Genomic DNA, 17,919 nt, shown 5'->3' with positions numbered 1-17,919 from the left:
AACTTGACAGCTCCATCCCCTTAATCTGCAATGACTAGCTCCTTGCCTTTTTATTATAAGAGAAAGATGGACATGTTATAATTCTGTTGGTCTTCCCTGCTACCTGGGTACCCTGTCCCTTTAAGAGACAAGCTTCACCCATCCCCAATCTTCACCCTTCCTGATTTCACACCTTCTCTTCTCATCTCTCTGTGTGTGTCTGTCCTTCTTCTGAAGAAGCAACCATTTTCTCTCCCTTTCCCCCTTCTCTTCTCTCCGACTTTCATAAAAAAAGATTAATTTACACATTGTTTGACAGTGGTAAACTTCAATATCCTACACTCAACAATAGATAGGTAATCCATACAGAAAGTAAACAGAAATATTATAGATAGTAGACTTTATAAACCAAATGAGCCTAACAGATACTATAGAACATTCCATCCAAACAAAAAGAATACATATTCTTAGTACCACATGTAATTTTCTCCAAAGTTGATGACATACTTGGATACAATACAAGTCTCAACAAGAAAATTGAAATAACTCCCTGTATCCTATCAGAACACCATGGATTACAGTTCAATATTAAAAAAAAAAAACCCAGAAACAATAGAAAGCTTACATACTTATGGAAACTGAACAACTCTTTACTGAAGAAAGTGGATCAAGACAGAAATAAAGGAAGGAAATTAAACACTGTTTAGAATTCAATGAAAATGCATACACAACATAACCAAACTTGGGGGACACAATGAAAGTGGTGATATAAGGAAACTTCATAGCACTGAGGGCTTACATAAATACAGAAAAAAATGAGACACCTTATACTAGCAACTTAAGAGCAAACATAAAAGCTCTAGAACAAAACAAAGTAAGCATACCCAACAAGAGTAGACAGGAAGAAACTATCAAACTAAGGGCTAAAATTCACAAAATAGAAACAAAGAAAAATACAAAGAATCAATGAAACATGGATTTGGTTCTTTGAGAAAAATCAACAAGACAGACAAACCCTTATCCAAACTAAGAGACAGAGAAAGAATATCCTAATTAATAAAATCAAAATTGAAAAGGGGAAGCATAAGAACAGACAATGAGGAAAACTGAAGAATTATAACTACATATTTTAAAAACCTGTACCCCACCAAATTATAAAAGAAATGGATAATTTTCTTGGTTAAGTACCACTTACCAAACTCCAATCAATATCATATAAAACTTTAAATAGAACTATAGCCCCTGTGAAATGCAACAAGTCATTACAAATCCCCTCCCCCAAAAGCAGGGCCAGATGGTTTCAGCCCTGCAACAAGTCATTACAAATCCGCCCCCAAAAGCAGGGCCAGATGGTTTTAGCCCTGTATTTTACCAGATTTTTCAAAGAAGAGTTGAAACCAATACGCCTCAAATTATTCCATGAAATAGAAACAGAAGGAACATTATCCAATTCATTTTATGATGCCACAATTACACAGATACCCATAAATTAAGGTTCTTGTTTTTAAATCATTACAGATAACTTATAACAGATGTTGCTACATCAGATATGTTAAGCCTGAGACAGGGGGCAGTGGAAAGTTAGGTTTCTGGATTGGTCCTTAACAATTGGGCATTTGCAATCAGGTTGACAGACTCTGGGAATTCCAATTTTAGGTATTCAATGGGTTGTAGCCCCTTGCTGGATGACCTTGAGATTATTAACCTAATTCAGCACAGATTTTTGGTGTTGTGATAAATAAAAAGAGAATTACAGATCATTTTCCCTCATGAACATATTCACAAATACTCAATAAAATGCTTGCCAACAGATTCCAAAAACACATGAAAAAGATTATCTAAACCAATTGAGTAGGCTTCATCCCAGAGAAGCAATACAAAAATCAGTAAAAAGTAATCCATCATAAAAATAAACTGAAAAAAAAGTCTCTTCCTACTAGATGCTGAAAAAAAATGATACATAATAAAAGTCTTGGAGAGATTAGGGATGCAAGGTTCATACATAAACACAATGAAGGAAATTTAAAGCAAGCTTATAGATAAGAACAGATTAAATGGAAACAAACTCAAAGTAATTCCACTAAAATTTGGAACAAGACAAGGCTGTCAACTTTCTCTATTTCTATGAAATAGAGTACTTGAAGATTTAGTTAGAGCAAATAAACAACTGAAACATATCAGTAGGATATAATTTGGAAAGGAAGAAGTCAAAATATCCTTATTAGAAGATGATGATAGTACATAAGTAACTCTTAAAAAAAAATCAACAAAGGAACTCCAGCTGATAAACATTTTAAGAAAGTGACTAGGTACAAGAGTAATTAAAAAAAATGAGTAACCCTCCTCTAAAAAAATGACAGACTGAAAAAGCAATAAGGGAAACAACACCCTTTACAATAGCCTTAAATAATGATAATAATAAAATACACTCAAGTAACTCTAACAAAGCAATTGAAACACTTGTGTGATAAAAGCTTCGGGTATTTGAAGAAAGAAATTGAAGACGATATCAGGAGATGTAAAGATCTCCCATGCTCATGGACCAGTAAGATTAACACAGTAAAAAGGTTATCCTATCAACAGCAACCTAAAGATTCACCACAACCTGTAGTGGCATTTCAAATGTATTTTAATAAATAAAGACTGCCTGAAGATCTGAGAGTAAAACAGTTCCACTAATTAGCCTTTTCGACCAGGTAATGGTAACACACACCTTTAATCCCAGCCCTAGAGAAAAATCTAAGATGGGTGGAGATAGCTCTCAGATGGGTAGATTCCTTTTGAGATTCCAGAGGCAGGATTGCCATTTCAGACTGAGGTCAAGGTAAGAGCCAATGCTGGCTGATTTGCTTTTTCGGATCTTCAAATTGAACCCAAATTTCTGACCCTGAGATTTATTAATCATGTTTCAACAATCCCCATCAAAATTCCAACACAAATGTTTAAAGACCTTGAAAGGACCGTTTATAGCTTCATATAAATAACAACAACAAAAAACAGAACAGCTAAAGCAACCTTGAACAATAAAAAAACTACATTCATTGTATTTGCAGTAAAACAGACAAGTTTAAAGACCTGCAAAGGACAGTTCCTATTTTCCTATGGAATAACAAAAAAAAACAAACAAACATATTTAAAATAATCCTGAACAATAAAAGAACTGCATGGCATTGGAAGAAAACAATGGAATGGAATTAAAGACCCAAACATAAATCGGAACACACATGGATACCTGATTTCTGCTAAGGAAATTCAGAAATACAAAATGGGGGGGGGGATCTGCACCTTCAACAAATATTCGTCTGTTTATTAAATGGCGGACTCTCCGAAATGACGTCGGCATTGTCCAAGCCAAACTTTGTTTGAAATGCCTTTTATGTTGGTATAATAATGACAGTAATTCTGGTTTTTGCCTCCTCCCTACCCCCTTTTGTCCTTCTGAGGCAAGCCAGATTCTCCTTATTTCTATCTAACCCACTCTCTACTTGTTCCTCACTGCCAGTTGCCACCTAAGTGTTCTTTAAATACCAATATGGTTTTTGAAAGTTTCTTTGTGGGTGTATGTTTGTGTATATGTGTATATGTTTTTGTGTGTATGAGTGTGTATCTGGGTTTGTGTGATATATGCTTGTGTGATGTGTGTATATTTGTGTGTCTATGTTTGTTTGTGTTTCTGTTTGGGTAAATGTTGGTATTTGTATGTATATTTATGTGTGATGTATGCATTGTGTGTATGTTGTATGTATTTTGTGTATGTGGGTGTGAGAGAGAAAGAAAGGCGTGTGTGATATGAGTATCTGACGTGTGTGTGAGTGCAGTTACATGCTATACCTAATGTGTACTGGTCAATGGACAACTTTCAGGATTTGGTTTTATTCTACCATGGTTTCTACATGTGAACAGTAACATGTTTTGATCTGATGAGTCAATCTCAAGATCTCATAAATACATATTAAATAAACTTTATAGAATAATTGCTGGCACCTAAAGTCAATCTAAATATACTTGTCTTGTGTGACCGCTTTTGAAACATACAAGAACTAACTCAAGTTTATTATTGAACCAACCTAAGTCAACTTCATGATTGGGGAAAATTTAGTGCGTAAAGTAATATTATAAAGCAATAGTGGCTACAGTTACCCAAATTCACTACATCCATTGGTCTATGCAGTTGCTAACACCAGTTTGAAACACTTTAGACTTCCTCCTACTGTGAAACTCTCTCTAGAGTTGCAAATTACTAATACCTACAAAAAATTCCACTTTCTAGCCTCCATCTCCTGACCGTTATGATTAAAATTAACTCAGATCTTGTTGAGTAAGCTTTAGTAAGCTCTTCTTAAAATCCTGATAGGCAGCCAAATTTGGTTACCATTACTCTACACATGTTGACCTTCTGTTTTTAAATTCTCCATATCAACCCCTGCAAATGTATGAGTGGCACAATGCATGTGAACAAATGCCCTCAGTCTCTGCAACCTCTCATTGGCTGAATCTTTTTCCCTTTTAATTCTACAAGAAGCAGTGAACCAAGGTCTTCAGACCTCTCAGTAATTTTTAACTATTCAGAGGAGTACATGGCATGCACCCCAGAACTCAGAAGCTGGGATAAAAACTGCCATAAATTGGTGGCCAACCTGGGCTAGATAACAAAACAACAGCAGCAAGATTCTCTTCAGGAGAGTAGAGCAGGGCTAAGAATTTCAAGTGACTGAAAAACTCTTAATCCTCAGAATAGAATGAGATTTACAATACTTTAACTACAGCACTCTGGTTCCCATATGGAAAATAACTTTAACAAATTTGTATAGCCACTATGGAAATCAAAATGGCAGTTCCTCAGAAAACTGGGAATAGATCTACCCCAAAATGCTGCTATAGCACTCTTGGGCACATATGCAAAGGATGCTCCATCCAACCCAAAAGACACATTCTCAACTATGTTCATAGCAGCTTTATTTGTAATATCCAGAAAATGGAACCAATTTAGATGCCCCTCAACCAAAGAATGAATAAAGAAAATGTACTGTATTGATATAATAGAGTATTACTCAGTTATTAAAATATGGACATCATTTGCAGAAAAATGGATGAAACTAGAAAAAAAAAATGATCCTGGACTTAGAGATGGCTCAGAGGTTAGGAGCACTGGCTGCTCTTCCGGAAGGCCTAAGTTCAATTTCCAGCAACCACATGTTCAGGCTTACAACCATCTGTAATGAGATCTGGTGCCTTCTGACCTGCAAGGAGACATAAAGGCAGAATGCTGTATACATAATAAATAAATAAATATTTTCAATAGGTAAGAAAAATATCATCCTGCGTGAGATAACTGAGACCCAAAAAGACAAACACAGTATAAACTCATAAGTAGATATTAGCTGTAAAGTAAAAGATATTTATCCTACAATCCATAGTCCCTGAGAGGCTAATTAAAAGGAGGGCTCAGGGGAACACAAGGATCTCCCTGGAAAGAGGAAATAGGATGGATTTTCTGGATAGACTGAGAATGGGTGGGCATGGGAATAAGGGAAAGCAGGCTACATTTAGGGATGAAGGGAGAGAGTGTGGGGAAAACTACTGGAATTAGGAGACATTTAGAAGTCGATATGAAAACCCAGTGCAGCCTCTGTAATATAAGTCTTATTGACTGAACCATTTCTTTCTAATTCTAAAAGAAGCAGTAAAGCTAGCTGTTCAGATACTCCTTAGACTCTATGAAAATAACAATAGTCAGGACTCCCAGGAAAGGGGGATAACGAGTCTGAATAGCCTTCTCTAATCAGGCAAGGTTTTCAGTATTGGGACTGGGAAACCAACCCAGCCACAAAACCTTCAACCTACAATTAAGTCCTATTTGCAAGAAGCAGTTTATTGGTGGCTCAGAACTTGTGGGAGTGGATAAACAATAATAGGTCTAACTTTAGGCCCATCTGTGAGTTCGAGACCAGCCTGGTCTACAAGAGCTAGTTCCAGGACAGGCTCCAAAACCACAGAGAAACCCTGACTCGGAAAAAAAAAAAAAAAAAAAAAAAAAAAACAAACAAACAAAAAAAACCAAAAGCAGGAGCCCATGCCAAACATTGCTTGGATGTCCAAGAATCTGAAGCTCAATAGCCCAGAGATCTAGGATAAAACCAAAGACTAGCAAAAAGAATAAAAGAAAGAAAAAATGAAAAAAAAGTCAATGAAATGATTTCTAATGATATTCTGCTATACATATAGAATTGTACCTAGCTCAATTTTATTCAGAAAAGTCTAATTCAAAAACTGATGGAAGCAGATGCAGCGACCCATGGCCAAATATTAAAAGGAGCTCAGGAACCCATGCTGATAAGGGGGGAGGAAGAACTGTAGCTGTCAGAGGGATTGAGGACACAAGGAGAACACACCCCACAGAATTCAGTAACCCAGTCATAAGTGCTCACATAAACTGAAGCATCAATCATGGATCATGTAGGGGTCTGTACTAAGTTCTCTGTATATAACCACATACCTTGGTATTTTTGTAGGACACCTAAAAGTGGGAGTATGTGTGTAGGGTGTCTTTGGCTCATTTACCTGCTCTGGGACCCTTTTCATCTTAAATGGTAGCCTTATCTGGCCTTGATATGATGGACTGTGCCTAGTCTTACTGTAACTTGTTATACCACGTGCATGGGTTGGTTTTGGGTCATTTGACACCAAGTTAGAGACATCACAGAGGTAGGAGCCTCAACTGAGGAAATGCCTTCATGAGATCCAGTAGTGAGGCATTTTCTCAATTACTGTTCAGTGGAGGAGGGCCCAGACCATTGCGAGTAGTGCCATCCGTGTGCTGGTGATTCTGCAGTCTATAAAAGGGAAGCTGAGCAAGTCATTTGAAGTAAGCCAGTAAGCAGCATTCCTCAGTGGCATTTCTATCAGCTCCTACACCTCCAGGATCCTGCCTGTTTGTGTTTCTGTCCTGACTTCCTTTAGTAATGAACATCAATTTGGAAGTGCCAACCAAATAAACACTTTTCTCCCTAACTTGACTTTTGGTCATGGGATTTCATCACAACAATAGAAACCCTAACTGAGAAACCTACGCCTAGTTGATATCTATGAGAGATTTATGTTTTTCTAAAGGGAAGTGGCTCTATCTCTGCAACTTTTCATATCTCTCTTTTGTTACTTTCACACCCCATATGCAGCTTTCCACGGCAGATGTCTCATAGTTTGGTTATCTGAACATCCTGTGGTCTCAAATTCAACCCACTTTCATCTTCACAGCTTCATATATTGAACTCTCACACTTCCCTTACTGAGGCTCTGACTCTGCCAAACACAGATGGGTATATTAGTGATGAACTGACCACAGAAGAAGAATTCAAGACCTTCCCATTTCGCAACTTTCTCATTTCCAGAATCAATACAATATAGGTGATTTTGCCATGTTTTGATGGACCTTACCAAGTGTGGACTACAGTTGTTGCAGGTTCTATATGAAGTTGCTTCCCAGGACTAGGAAGCCTACTTTGCCTACTCCTTCCATAAATTAAAGACTTAGCTGAATGGAGTCTCACCAATGGGACACCTTCCTAGGCTTCTAATTCAGAGCAAGTATCTTCTCTTTAATGGTGCTAATCTTCTTGAAAATTCCTGCCTCTTTTTCACCACTTGACTGCCATCTGAAACTACCTACTTCTGTCTTTCTCTACAAAACACAGACTTTTCATTTCTTTCTAAGTCCACTTGTTTTTCACTGTAGACCTCCATGAGTTATCAGTAATTACCATCTAACAGAAGCAATATTTTCTCTAAGAAATCAGCCCATTACTCTTTAATACTGTTTTACTCACTTTGTTGGGACATGGAGAGAATAAGAAAAATTTGGGGCCAAAATATAACACAAATGACCTGTATTTGTGGAGTATTATAAGCGCCTGTGCTTATTTACCAGGAAATGGTCACCTGATAAAGCCATGAGGAATGGAGCCAGTCTCTGGTTAGAGTGGCCACAGCAAGGGGAGGAGGCTCTGATTGTTTTATTGACAGCAGCCACATGTTTTATACCCTTATCAGAAACAGAACATAATAACAATTTCCAGAATCAATACAATCGTAGTTGCCACGACACAAGGAAGTTTGCAAGGTATACACAGTACACAAAATTAATGTCTAATACCAACTGTACCATTAACCTTCCATGCTTCCTTGACTACTAACGAATCATAAAAACACAAAGCAACCTGAATGCTTCACTGCCATTGGGTTACATCACTCTCTCAGACACTGGAAGGCACACTATGCCCCAGGAGCCATGGAGTTTAACCTGGAAACATCTATGATAAATATCTCTCAAGGCAGGTAAGCCAGGTCAAATCCACGGTTCCCTGCAGAGCCTATTGCCCACTAAAATCCTATGACTTTGACCTCCACTGTCTGCCATTACTCTCAACATTCCAATCTTCTAGGTCCTACCAGAACAGCTGATTAAGCTCTGTGAACAGCTTTCTATGTTTTTTGCCTTCTAAAGTCCTAATATCTTCAACATTCCTCCAAAAGTCAATATTCCCAGGTCCTTTGCAGCAACAAAATAACATTTGAGGTACCATTTTTTTGTTCCAACTTTCTTCTCTGTTGCTGTCATAAAATTCTCTAACCCAAAGCAATCCAGGTAATGAACAGATTTATTTGGTGGGTACCCCTAGGTTACAACCCCTCCTTGTAGGAGCTTATAGGATAGAAAATCAAGCAAATAACTGAAGGCAAAACATGGGCAAACATTGTTTCCTGGCTTTCTCTCTTGCTCTGTCACTGTCTCAGGCTCAGCCAGTTCTCTTATCCAGTCCAGGCTCACTTGCTTAGAGATATTACCAACTCAGGGGAAGAGCCTCCTCACATCAATCATAACCAACACAGTCTCTCTCAGAAACAGCAACCAGATATTCTGATCTAGCCACTCCCTCAATTGATGTCCCCTCATATGACCCTCAGCTATGTGTGACACTGACAGCTGAGTCTCATTAGGAAAGAGAGAAATAATAGACAAGAGGTTTAAATATCCAAAGACAGGATATTAATGATATCAATCACTTAAGCAGCAAAAACCCAAACATGAAGATAGTAACGTCTGGAAAACACAGATACACCAGGAAATGGGAAGAAGCAAGCCTCTAAGATCAAGAAGAGAAAGCTAAAGCTGTCTCTCCACAGAAAGTCCCAAACCAACAAAAACTCAAGGAACACATAACAAGAAATTTTCTGAATGAAAAATTGGTGAAGGTCCATCATTTTCCAGAATAAAATCAACAACATAGATGGCAACACTGGGGGAAAAAAAGACACAGCCAGGCATTGGTTGCACATGCCTTTAATCCTAGCACTCAGGAGGAAGACAGGCAAATCTCTGAGTTCGAGGCCAGCCTGGTCTACAGAACGAGCTCCAGAACATGTTCCAAAGCTAAAAAGAAACCCTGTCTTGAAAAACCAAAATATAACATTAAAAATAATAATAATAAAACATGATACAAAGACAGACCTACATATATATACATATATATATGTAGTATATGAAGTGTGTGTGTGTGCGTATATATGTGTGTGTGTGTGTGCGTATATATGTGTGTGTGTGTGTGTGTGTGTGTGTGTGTATGTATTTCAAGGGAGTAGACCTAAGCCAGGACCCTGGTGGGTCTGGGCAGGAGCTAGGCCTGAGCCAGGACCTCTGCCAGTCTGGGTGTGTGGTGTGGGAAAATGGTCTATATTCTGTCAACTATTTTAAATAAATGCTGATTGCCCAATAGCCAGGCACGAAGTATAGGCGGTACAACCAGACAGGAAGTAGAGGTGTGTCAAGGAGAACAGGAGAATTCTCGAAAGAGGAAAACTTTCTCTGCAGTCCTGACCTGGTCACAGAGCAAGCAAGATGTAACTGCCTCACTGAAAAAGGTACCAAGCCACGTGGCTAACATAGACAAGAATGGGCTAATATAAGTTATGAGGGTTAATAAGAAGCCTGAGCTAAAGGGCCTATCAGTTTATAGTTAGTATAGACCTCTGTGTGATTTCTTTGGGACTTAACAACTGCAGGAACTGGAAGGAAAACAGGCGTGAGTGAACATGGGATCTCCCAGGGAATAGGCAGGAACCAGAGATCTCAGTGGGGCCAGGCATGAGTCTGAGTCCTCAGAGGGAGTAGGCCTGAGCCAGGACCTCTGTGGATCTGAGCATTGGTCTAGGACATCAAAGGAAATAGGCAGGAACCTAGAATATCAGCAGGGCTAAGCATGGGTCTGGGACCTCTGAGGGAGTAAACAGGTCCTCTGCTATCCCAGGTACACCCAAGCCTGGGACCTCTGAGGAAGTAGGCTGGAGCCAGAAACTGTTCCAGGTCCAACTCCAAGTCAGGTACTATTGCAGGAGGGGTTCCAGACCAGAATTTACAGAAACAGGGCAAAGTCAGCAACTTAGGCCAAAGTAGGCCTGAGACAGCAAACTCCAAGGGAGCAGAGCAAAGTACAGGAGCACTGAGCTATCTCCAGGAACACGGAGTAACCAATGGGGTAACTAGAACTGTGACACCGACTGTACCACAAGGAACAACCATCTGAGCTTTGGATTCACTGGCACCTAGAAGATTATTCAACAGAATCTCAGGCATCCCAACCACACCTATTAGAGGAAAAGATAAGTAGAAAAGGTAAGAACACAATATAACATCAGTAAAACCTAATAATAATAATAACCAAAACACTAAACATAAAGAAAGAATATTAAGAGCTGCAAAGGAAAAAGACCAAGTAACATATAAAGGTAGACCTATCAGAATTACACCTGACTTCTCACTGGAGACAATGAAAGCCAGAAGGTCGTAGTCAAGTATTATGCAGACATTAAGAGACCACAGATGCCAGCCCAGACTACTATACTCAGCAAAACTTTCAATCACCATAGAAGGACAAAACAAGGTATTCCATGACAAATCTAGATTTCACTAATTCCTAGCCACAAACCCAGCCCTACACAAAGTACTAGAAGGAAAACTCCAACCCAAGGAAGTTGGCTACAACAACAAAAACACAGACAATTAATGGTCTCATAGCAGCAAATCCCAAAGAAGGAAAAAATGCACAAGTTAACGTCACCAACAATGAAAACTAAATTAACAGGAGATAGTAATCACTGGTCATTAATATCCCTTAATGTAAATGGACACAACTCATCTATAAAAAGACACAAGCTAACAGACTGGATATGGAAACAGAATCCATTCTTTTTCTGCATATAAAAAACATACCTCAACCTCAAAGACAGACATCGCCTCAGAGTAACGGGTTGGGAAAAAAAATACCAATCAAATGGACCTAAGAAACAAGCTGATGTAGCTATCCTAATATCTAACAAAATAGACTTCCAGCTAAAATCAGTCAAAAGAGACAAAGAAGGCCATTTTATATTAGTCACAGGAAAAATCCATCAAGAGGAAATCTCAGTACTGAACATTTATGCCCCAAATAAAAGGGCACCCTCATATATAAAAGAAACACTTCTAAAGCTTAAATCATACATTAAACCCCACACACTAATAGTGGGAGACTTCAACATTCCCCTCTCACCACTGAACAGGTCAGTCAGACAAAAAAATGAATAGAGAAATAAAAGAATTAACAGATGTTATGAATCAAATGGACTTAACAGACATCTATAGAAAATCCATCCAAACAGGAAAGAATATACCTTCTTCTCAGCATCTCATGGAACCTTCTCAAAAGTTGACCACATACTCAGTAAAAAAACAAATCTCAACAAATACAAAAAATGTGGAATAACCCAATGTACCTGAATACTATCTCCTAATCCCCTTTTATTCCTATTTCCCATGTAGATTAGATCTATGTAAGTCTCTCTTAGTGTCCTCATTGTTGTCTAAATTCTCTGGGATTGTGGTTTGTTTTCTTTGCTTTATGTTTAAACATCTACATGGGAAATAGGAAGTCGAAAAAGACAAGATCTCCTGAGTAAATTGGGAGCATAGGGACCTTGGGGGAGTGTTGAAGGGGGAGGGAGGGGAGCAGAGAAAAATGTAGAGCTCAATAAAAATCAATAAAAAAAGATAGAGAATAAAAGGTGACTAGGAGATAGTTATGAGATCCCCAATTTGAGTGTTGGTATCTGAACTCAGGTCATCCCAAGAAGAATATGTGCTGAGCCACCTGCCAAGACATATAGCACTTTTTACCCAATAAACCAAAAGTCTCACAGATTAAGAACAACAAGAACAAAACCTAAATAAATAAATAAATAAATAAATAAATAAATGATCCTTGGGACTATGATGCATCAAAATAGGATGCTGTGTACAGTAAATTTGCAGCATGATTTGAATGCAATCCAAAGAAATTTCCCAACAATTTATAATAGGAAAGCCGATTGTTCAATAACAGTGGAAACACTCAGAATGTTCAAAGGGATTGTGAAAAAATAGTACAGAGATTGACACAGTATGACTTCTATACTTACCACAATACTACAACAATCAAGAATGTGTAGAATATTTGTGAAAGAAAAAAGGGCATGGAGAGAAAAAGCCAAGAACAAAGACAGGAAAATATAGTCAACTTTTAATCATAAGACCAAAGGAAACTCAGTCAGGAAAAGTGTGATCTGAACTAATGTCAGTCAGCTCCCTATGATTCTATCTGTATAGAAATTAAATAAAAATAGACTTCACAACTTCCACAAAGTTAACTCAAAATGACCCTTTAACTGTTATGTTCCTAATCCTCCAGCTACTGATATTTCTTCTAAAGACAGAAGCCCCATGCTCTAGGACTCTCTCTGCAAATGGAGGTGTAGTAATTAGGAGCGTTGGGTGCCGTTCTGTCCTATTAGGAGCGGCGGGGCTGCATCCCCAGCACCCCGGCCGCCTGGCTATCTTATGCCCCGAAATAACAACACACAAATTGTATTCATTTAAACACCGCTTGGCCCTTTAGCTCTAGCCCTTACTGGCTAATTCTGATATCCGGAAAATTTGTAGTAGTAGGAATGGCGAGGTGCTTCCTGCCACCCCGCTAGCTTTACCCAAAATAATTACGCGGAAACTGTATTCATTTAAACACTGCTTGGCCCTTTAGCTCTAGCCCTTACTGGCTAATTCTGATATCCCGATCAACCCATCTCTAATAATCTGTGAGCGCCGGTCTTACCGGGAAGATTCTAGCCTACATCCATCCTGGGTCGGAGCTTCATCGCGTGTGTCTGCCCGGGAGCGGGCATGGTGTCTCTTCTGAGGCGTCTGCTCCTGAGAGGAGAGCTGTTGAGTCTGAGCTCACTTCCTCTTCCTCCCAGCATTCTGCTCTGTTTACTCCACCCACCTATGTTCTAAGCTATGAGCCCAAGCAGTTTGTTTATTACTTAACCAATGAAATCAACAGATTGATATATGACACTCCCACATCACGGAGGTGATTTCTTGCTATGGATTTATAGCCCCCTATAGCTCCTTGTAGTTTCAGGTAAACCCATCCCTACTGATGCCCAATAGCAAAACAACAGAGAAGAATAATTTAAAATCTGCTTCTTGCCAAATGGATTATTGCACAAGAGGTGAAATCTGCCCTATCTACCTGCCCAGCACCATGGACGCTTGAGAAATCTCTGCAGATCAGAAACCCCCCTTTGTCCTCTGGAACTGAACTTCACTGAATCACACCATGGTGGTTTGCTGAAGGATGATCCACATCACCTCTTTCTATCAGGTGCTAAACTATTTGTAACACTTATAAGCCAAACCTAACAGTGGAATGCAATATTCAGAACGTCTAGAAATTAGACCATCATTTTCCAATCACACACCACAAGCAACAACTGCACCCTGGACAGTGATATTACATGCATCATATCCTCCCATGCCAAAGCTTCTGTGCCTCCCCCTGCCCAGGAAATTCCACACAGGAATGCTTAGAGGACAAGGGCCACTGCCAAGGTTAGCAGAAGACCAACAGAATCACAGTCTGGCTCATGGCCAATTGACGTCTCAGTAGAAATGACAATGCAGCAGACCTGCTCTGGAAACCCCACATTCACCATGGCATGGCTTGTGATCTTCCTTACAACTCCCTACAGCAGAAACATAGAAGAATCATGAAAAGAAGAAGCTAGGGCCACCCAGCTGGGCCTCAGAATATTAGCAGCTACCATACTGGGTGAACAGAGATCAAATGACACACACAGCACAGACCTTCCCAGCTCTACTCTTCCAGCCCAGCAAACAGGGCTCTAGTCTAGAAAGTTTTTAATTTTTTTTTTGTTGTTGTTGTTTTGTATTTTGAGACAGGGTTTCTCTGTAGCTTTGGAACCTATCCTGGGACTAGCTCTTGTAGACCAGGCTGGCCTCAAACTCACAGAGATCCACCTGCCTCTGCCTCCTGCATGCTGGGATTAAAGGCATGTGCCACTACCACCCAACTTGAAAGTTTGTATCTTAATTGACATTCTTCCATTCTCCAAGTACACTTCCTATTCTTCGGCCAAGTACAAGGTCTTTTTTTGTGCACATTCTATTATATACTCACTGTTCAATGTAGCCAACCCATTGCTTCTTAGCTGGGAAATCCTGCAGCCAAACATAGCTCACATTCAAACACTGATTGTTGTTAAGGCAACAAACAGGCCATGAATTAAAAGCAATGAGGAGTCATGATAGGGCTCAGAGGCAAGAAAGAGACTATGGGTATGATGTAGTTTTTATCTCAAATAATTATTGGAGAATTTGAAACAGGCTTTAGGGCCGTGTACTCCAGAGACTAGGAATTTGTATGAGAGAACAGCAATGATTACGCAAGCTTTTCTCTCAGCCTGTACATCTTAAATCTGGAAAATAACAGTACTTTTAGGCAGGGCCACAACTTTTTACAAAGATTCTCTACTTTGGTTGAACTAAGGTAACTGCAATAATTTGGTTACACGATAAGTTCAGTCCTTTACCTAGATTCTTGATTGCCTTGGTCTGTGGCCCTCAAGAAATGGCCAGCCAGGACATTTTTGGAGCATCTAAAATTGATTACCTGACTCCACATTGCTAATATCAAATACTGCCAAAGCAAGAAAGCTCTCCCCCTCCTTCCCGCCCCTCTCTTTCTATACTGTGATTACACCAGCTTCAAAGTTGATCAATGAAATCAACTCCCCAGTAAAAATCAGAGATATTGGAGGACACATATTCACTGGTGTCTCTTATCCTTCTCCCTGAGCTGTCCAGGCACAACCTGGAAGGAGTTGCAGCACTGTCTTTCCAGCACTGGGCAGCAGAGGCAAGATTAGGTGTTTGTTCAAAGCAATTCTCAATTCTCAACTTCATAGCTATGGGTAATATTGCTCTAAACAGAATTAAATAAATTGATAACACTTGAGAAAAAAGGAATAAAATTCTTAATGACCAAGAAACATTGGAGAACAGAAACAAATAAGAGCAATAATGTACATAAAGCAAATGTTAAGAAAAACTGATACCTATAAGTGACTTTTTAAAACGATGACTCCGCCCCCCTACAGTGTACACAATAAACTATTCCTCCAACTCTGGTCTGAAGGCAGAAATGTTCCACATGCAAATTCTTTTCCTCTAAGTGCAATGAACAGTCAACTACATTACACAAATGAAAAAAATTAAAATTCTGAGGTGGTATGGTCATTTAAGAATTTTGGAGGGAGAATATAAAGGACAACAAGGTCACTGGCCTAGAATGGAACAGTCTGAAATGAAGGCCACCTGAGTCAACGAAGAGAGCTTGTCTCAGAAATGCATTTTCCAAAAGGGTGGGAGTTCAGTTCTTCTAGAATTAATATGCCTTCCCAGGGAGAAATTACTCCAGACACTTAGGAGATTAATAAAGAAAATTCTCTTTAATGAGAGCATTTATCTATCTTTGGCTAATGCTCAAAAAGGAGCCAGCCTAGACAGATTTTGCATTCCACACATGCTATCATCCTTAAGTTTCTTTTAGGTTCACGCTCCAGGTTATGTTTTGAACAATTATTAAAGAGGGAAAGGAGACTGCAAGTCTAGCAGATAGGAGTTACACAGCAAAGGTATTGCCAGAATTATTTCTGAAGTACACCAGTGACTTGATACGACAGGTCATTCTTCAGTGACTGGGTCCTGAGGTAAAGGTGTCAGTGAATGGGAAAGACAGAGCAAGCAGAAGGTAGAAAAGATAGGAGCTAGGGTGGGAGGTCTTACACTAGCTTTGTTTCATGCCAAGTAATCTTTGTAAGAAGAATACCTTCTTGCACACTACTTCCAGGAGGGGGACAGTGGAAGGAAATGGGGAATTTCTATGAAGTCAGCAGAAACTATCACACAATGGGACGATTTCAGGAGGAGGCTAACCAAACAATTCTGCACAACAGGAACACAGGGTATCTCAAGAACAATACTAAGATGACAGTGCCTTGGGACTGATAACCATAGCTCCACTTGGTGGGAAATCTTGGGTTCTAGGGATCAGAAGCAACCCTCCACAAAGGCCCTGTCCCAGACCATTAACACCTCTGTATTCCTCATTTTAGAGGTGCTCTGTTTTATTATCAGTGTACCAAGGCCTCACAGGAAAATTCCCAAGGCCTTGGCCCCAGGCTGTTATTCTCTCTTCCAAGAATGTTCCACCTCCCTGCTTGAGGGCCTATGTGATCATCCCAAACCAGTCCTCAACACAATAGTGTTTTATCTTTTGAGTACTTGTCACCTGGTGTCATGTTTCCCATCACTCAGAACTCTGCTTTTCTCAAGAAGAAAACCGGAGCTTTAAGGCACACCAGCCCTTAAGGTTGATTATGACCCAGTAATGCCACCTTGAGCAGCTTGTTAGAGGACTGTTCTTTGATACAGAGATGGGCCTAGTGACTGTAAATCAGGGGTGGCTTCTTTCTAATGGTTTGGAGCCAAATATCGGGACAGTCCTGGTTAAAAAAAAAAAAAAAAAAAGTCTTAGCATCTCTATCTTTGGGGTGTTTTAGGGGCAACATTCCCTTAGCTAAATTCTACCGTGTGAAATTTACCATCTACTAAGCATTAGTAATTTCTTTATATCATCAATTCTACTCCTCTACATCAGCTAAGTAGTGTAGTGCATACCTTTTACGACCTCCACAAAATTAACTGTGAATGATCTTACACATAAAGGTTAAATGCAAAGTGCTTAACGTCTAGAAGATACAGGAGAAAGTAGGCCTCTCCAGGTTTGGCAACCTGTCTTCCACAGAAGCACCGAAAATTAGTTGTTAACTACAAATACTTTTCTACACACAGCTCCGTGCTCACAATGCTCTGAATAGATGCAACCCACTAAGCAAAATTATTCAGAGGCCTGTGCCTGAGTCCAAGGACTCTCACAGACCGCGTGGGAACTCACAGGACAGGGAATCTGACTGCAGATTCCTAACCAGGTCCTGTCCCGGGGAGGACCCGCCACACCGGCTCCCGCACTTCCCATTCGCTCTTTCCATCTGGGGACAGCAGCCCCTCCCTCACCATGTCGTGGTTTCCCAGGTCGCCCATGGCCCCCTCACAGCAGTCTGCAGCAGCACTCGCAGCGCAGCACACGAAAACACTGGCACCAGCTCCTCTACAAAGCCAAACCGGCAACCTGGCTCCCGGAAGTGCCCTGCACTACTTCTGACTGGCAGTTCGGCCTGGAGGCCCTGATTGGCTAGTGTTGAGAGCACCTCCCTTAGAGTTACATTGTTCTTAAAAACACAGCACAGCGGGTCCTGAGCTCGCCTTCCACCCCAGACCCAGATCTTTTCCAAATCTGCAGAGATACGCATTTCAATAGCACTTGCTCTTGGCTCCAGTTTCTGACTGTGCTATCTTCCTGCGCTCCACAGGCACTCTGCATTTTCCTCCTGGACACTTTGTGATTAGCTTGCAGGACCCTTTCCTCAAATGTGGAGTGGAGTGATTTCCTGTCA

General features: G+C 40.0%; 1 protein-coding gene across 3 annotated transcripts in view; it reads right to left on the bottom strand.

The window, feature by feature from the left end:
- LOC121464323 (zinc finger protein 431-like) overlaps positions 1-17,597 on the bottom strand; it is a 28,748-nt gene extending 11,151 nt beyond the window's left edge. For 2 of the 3 annotated variants that reach the window (XM_041677215.1, XM_041677217.1), the window contains exon 1: positions 17,480-17,594. Coding sequence is in view for 1 of the 3 variants with exons in the window: in XM_041677216.1 (XP_041533150.1) it covers positions 17,480-17,506 (27 nt within the window). In the remaining 2 variants the exon portion in view is untranslated. Of the gene's footprint in view, positions 1-17,479 lie in introns of all 3 variants that reach the window. The other variant, XM_041677216.1, reaches the window with a different exon arrangement.
- Positions 17,598-17,919: the final 322 nt, after the last annotated feature.

This window comes from Microtus oregoni, unplaced genomic scaffold, assembly GCF_018167655.1.
Source record: "Microtus oregoni isolate MIOR12 unplaced genomic scaffold, Mior012 000028F_ref0000031, whole genome shotgun sequence".
Taxonomy (NCBI): Eukaryota; Metazoa; Chordata; class Mammalia; order Rodentia; family Cricetidae; genus Microtus; species Microtus oregoni.
This window is presented reverse-complemented; position numbering and strand designations above follow the sequence as displayed.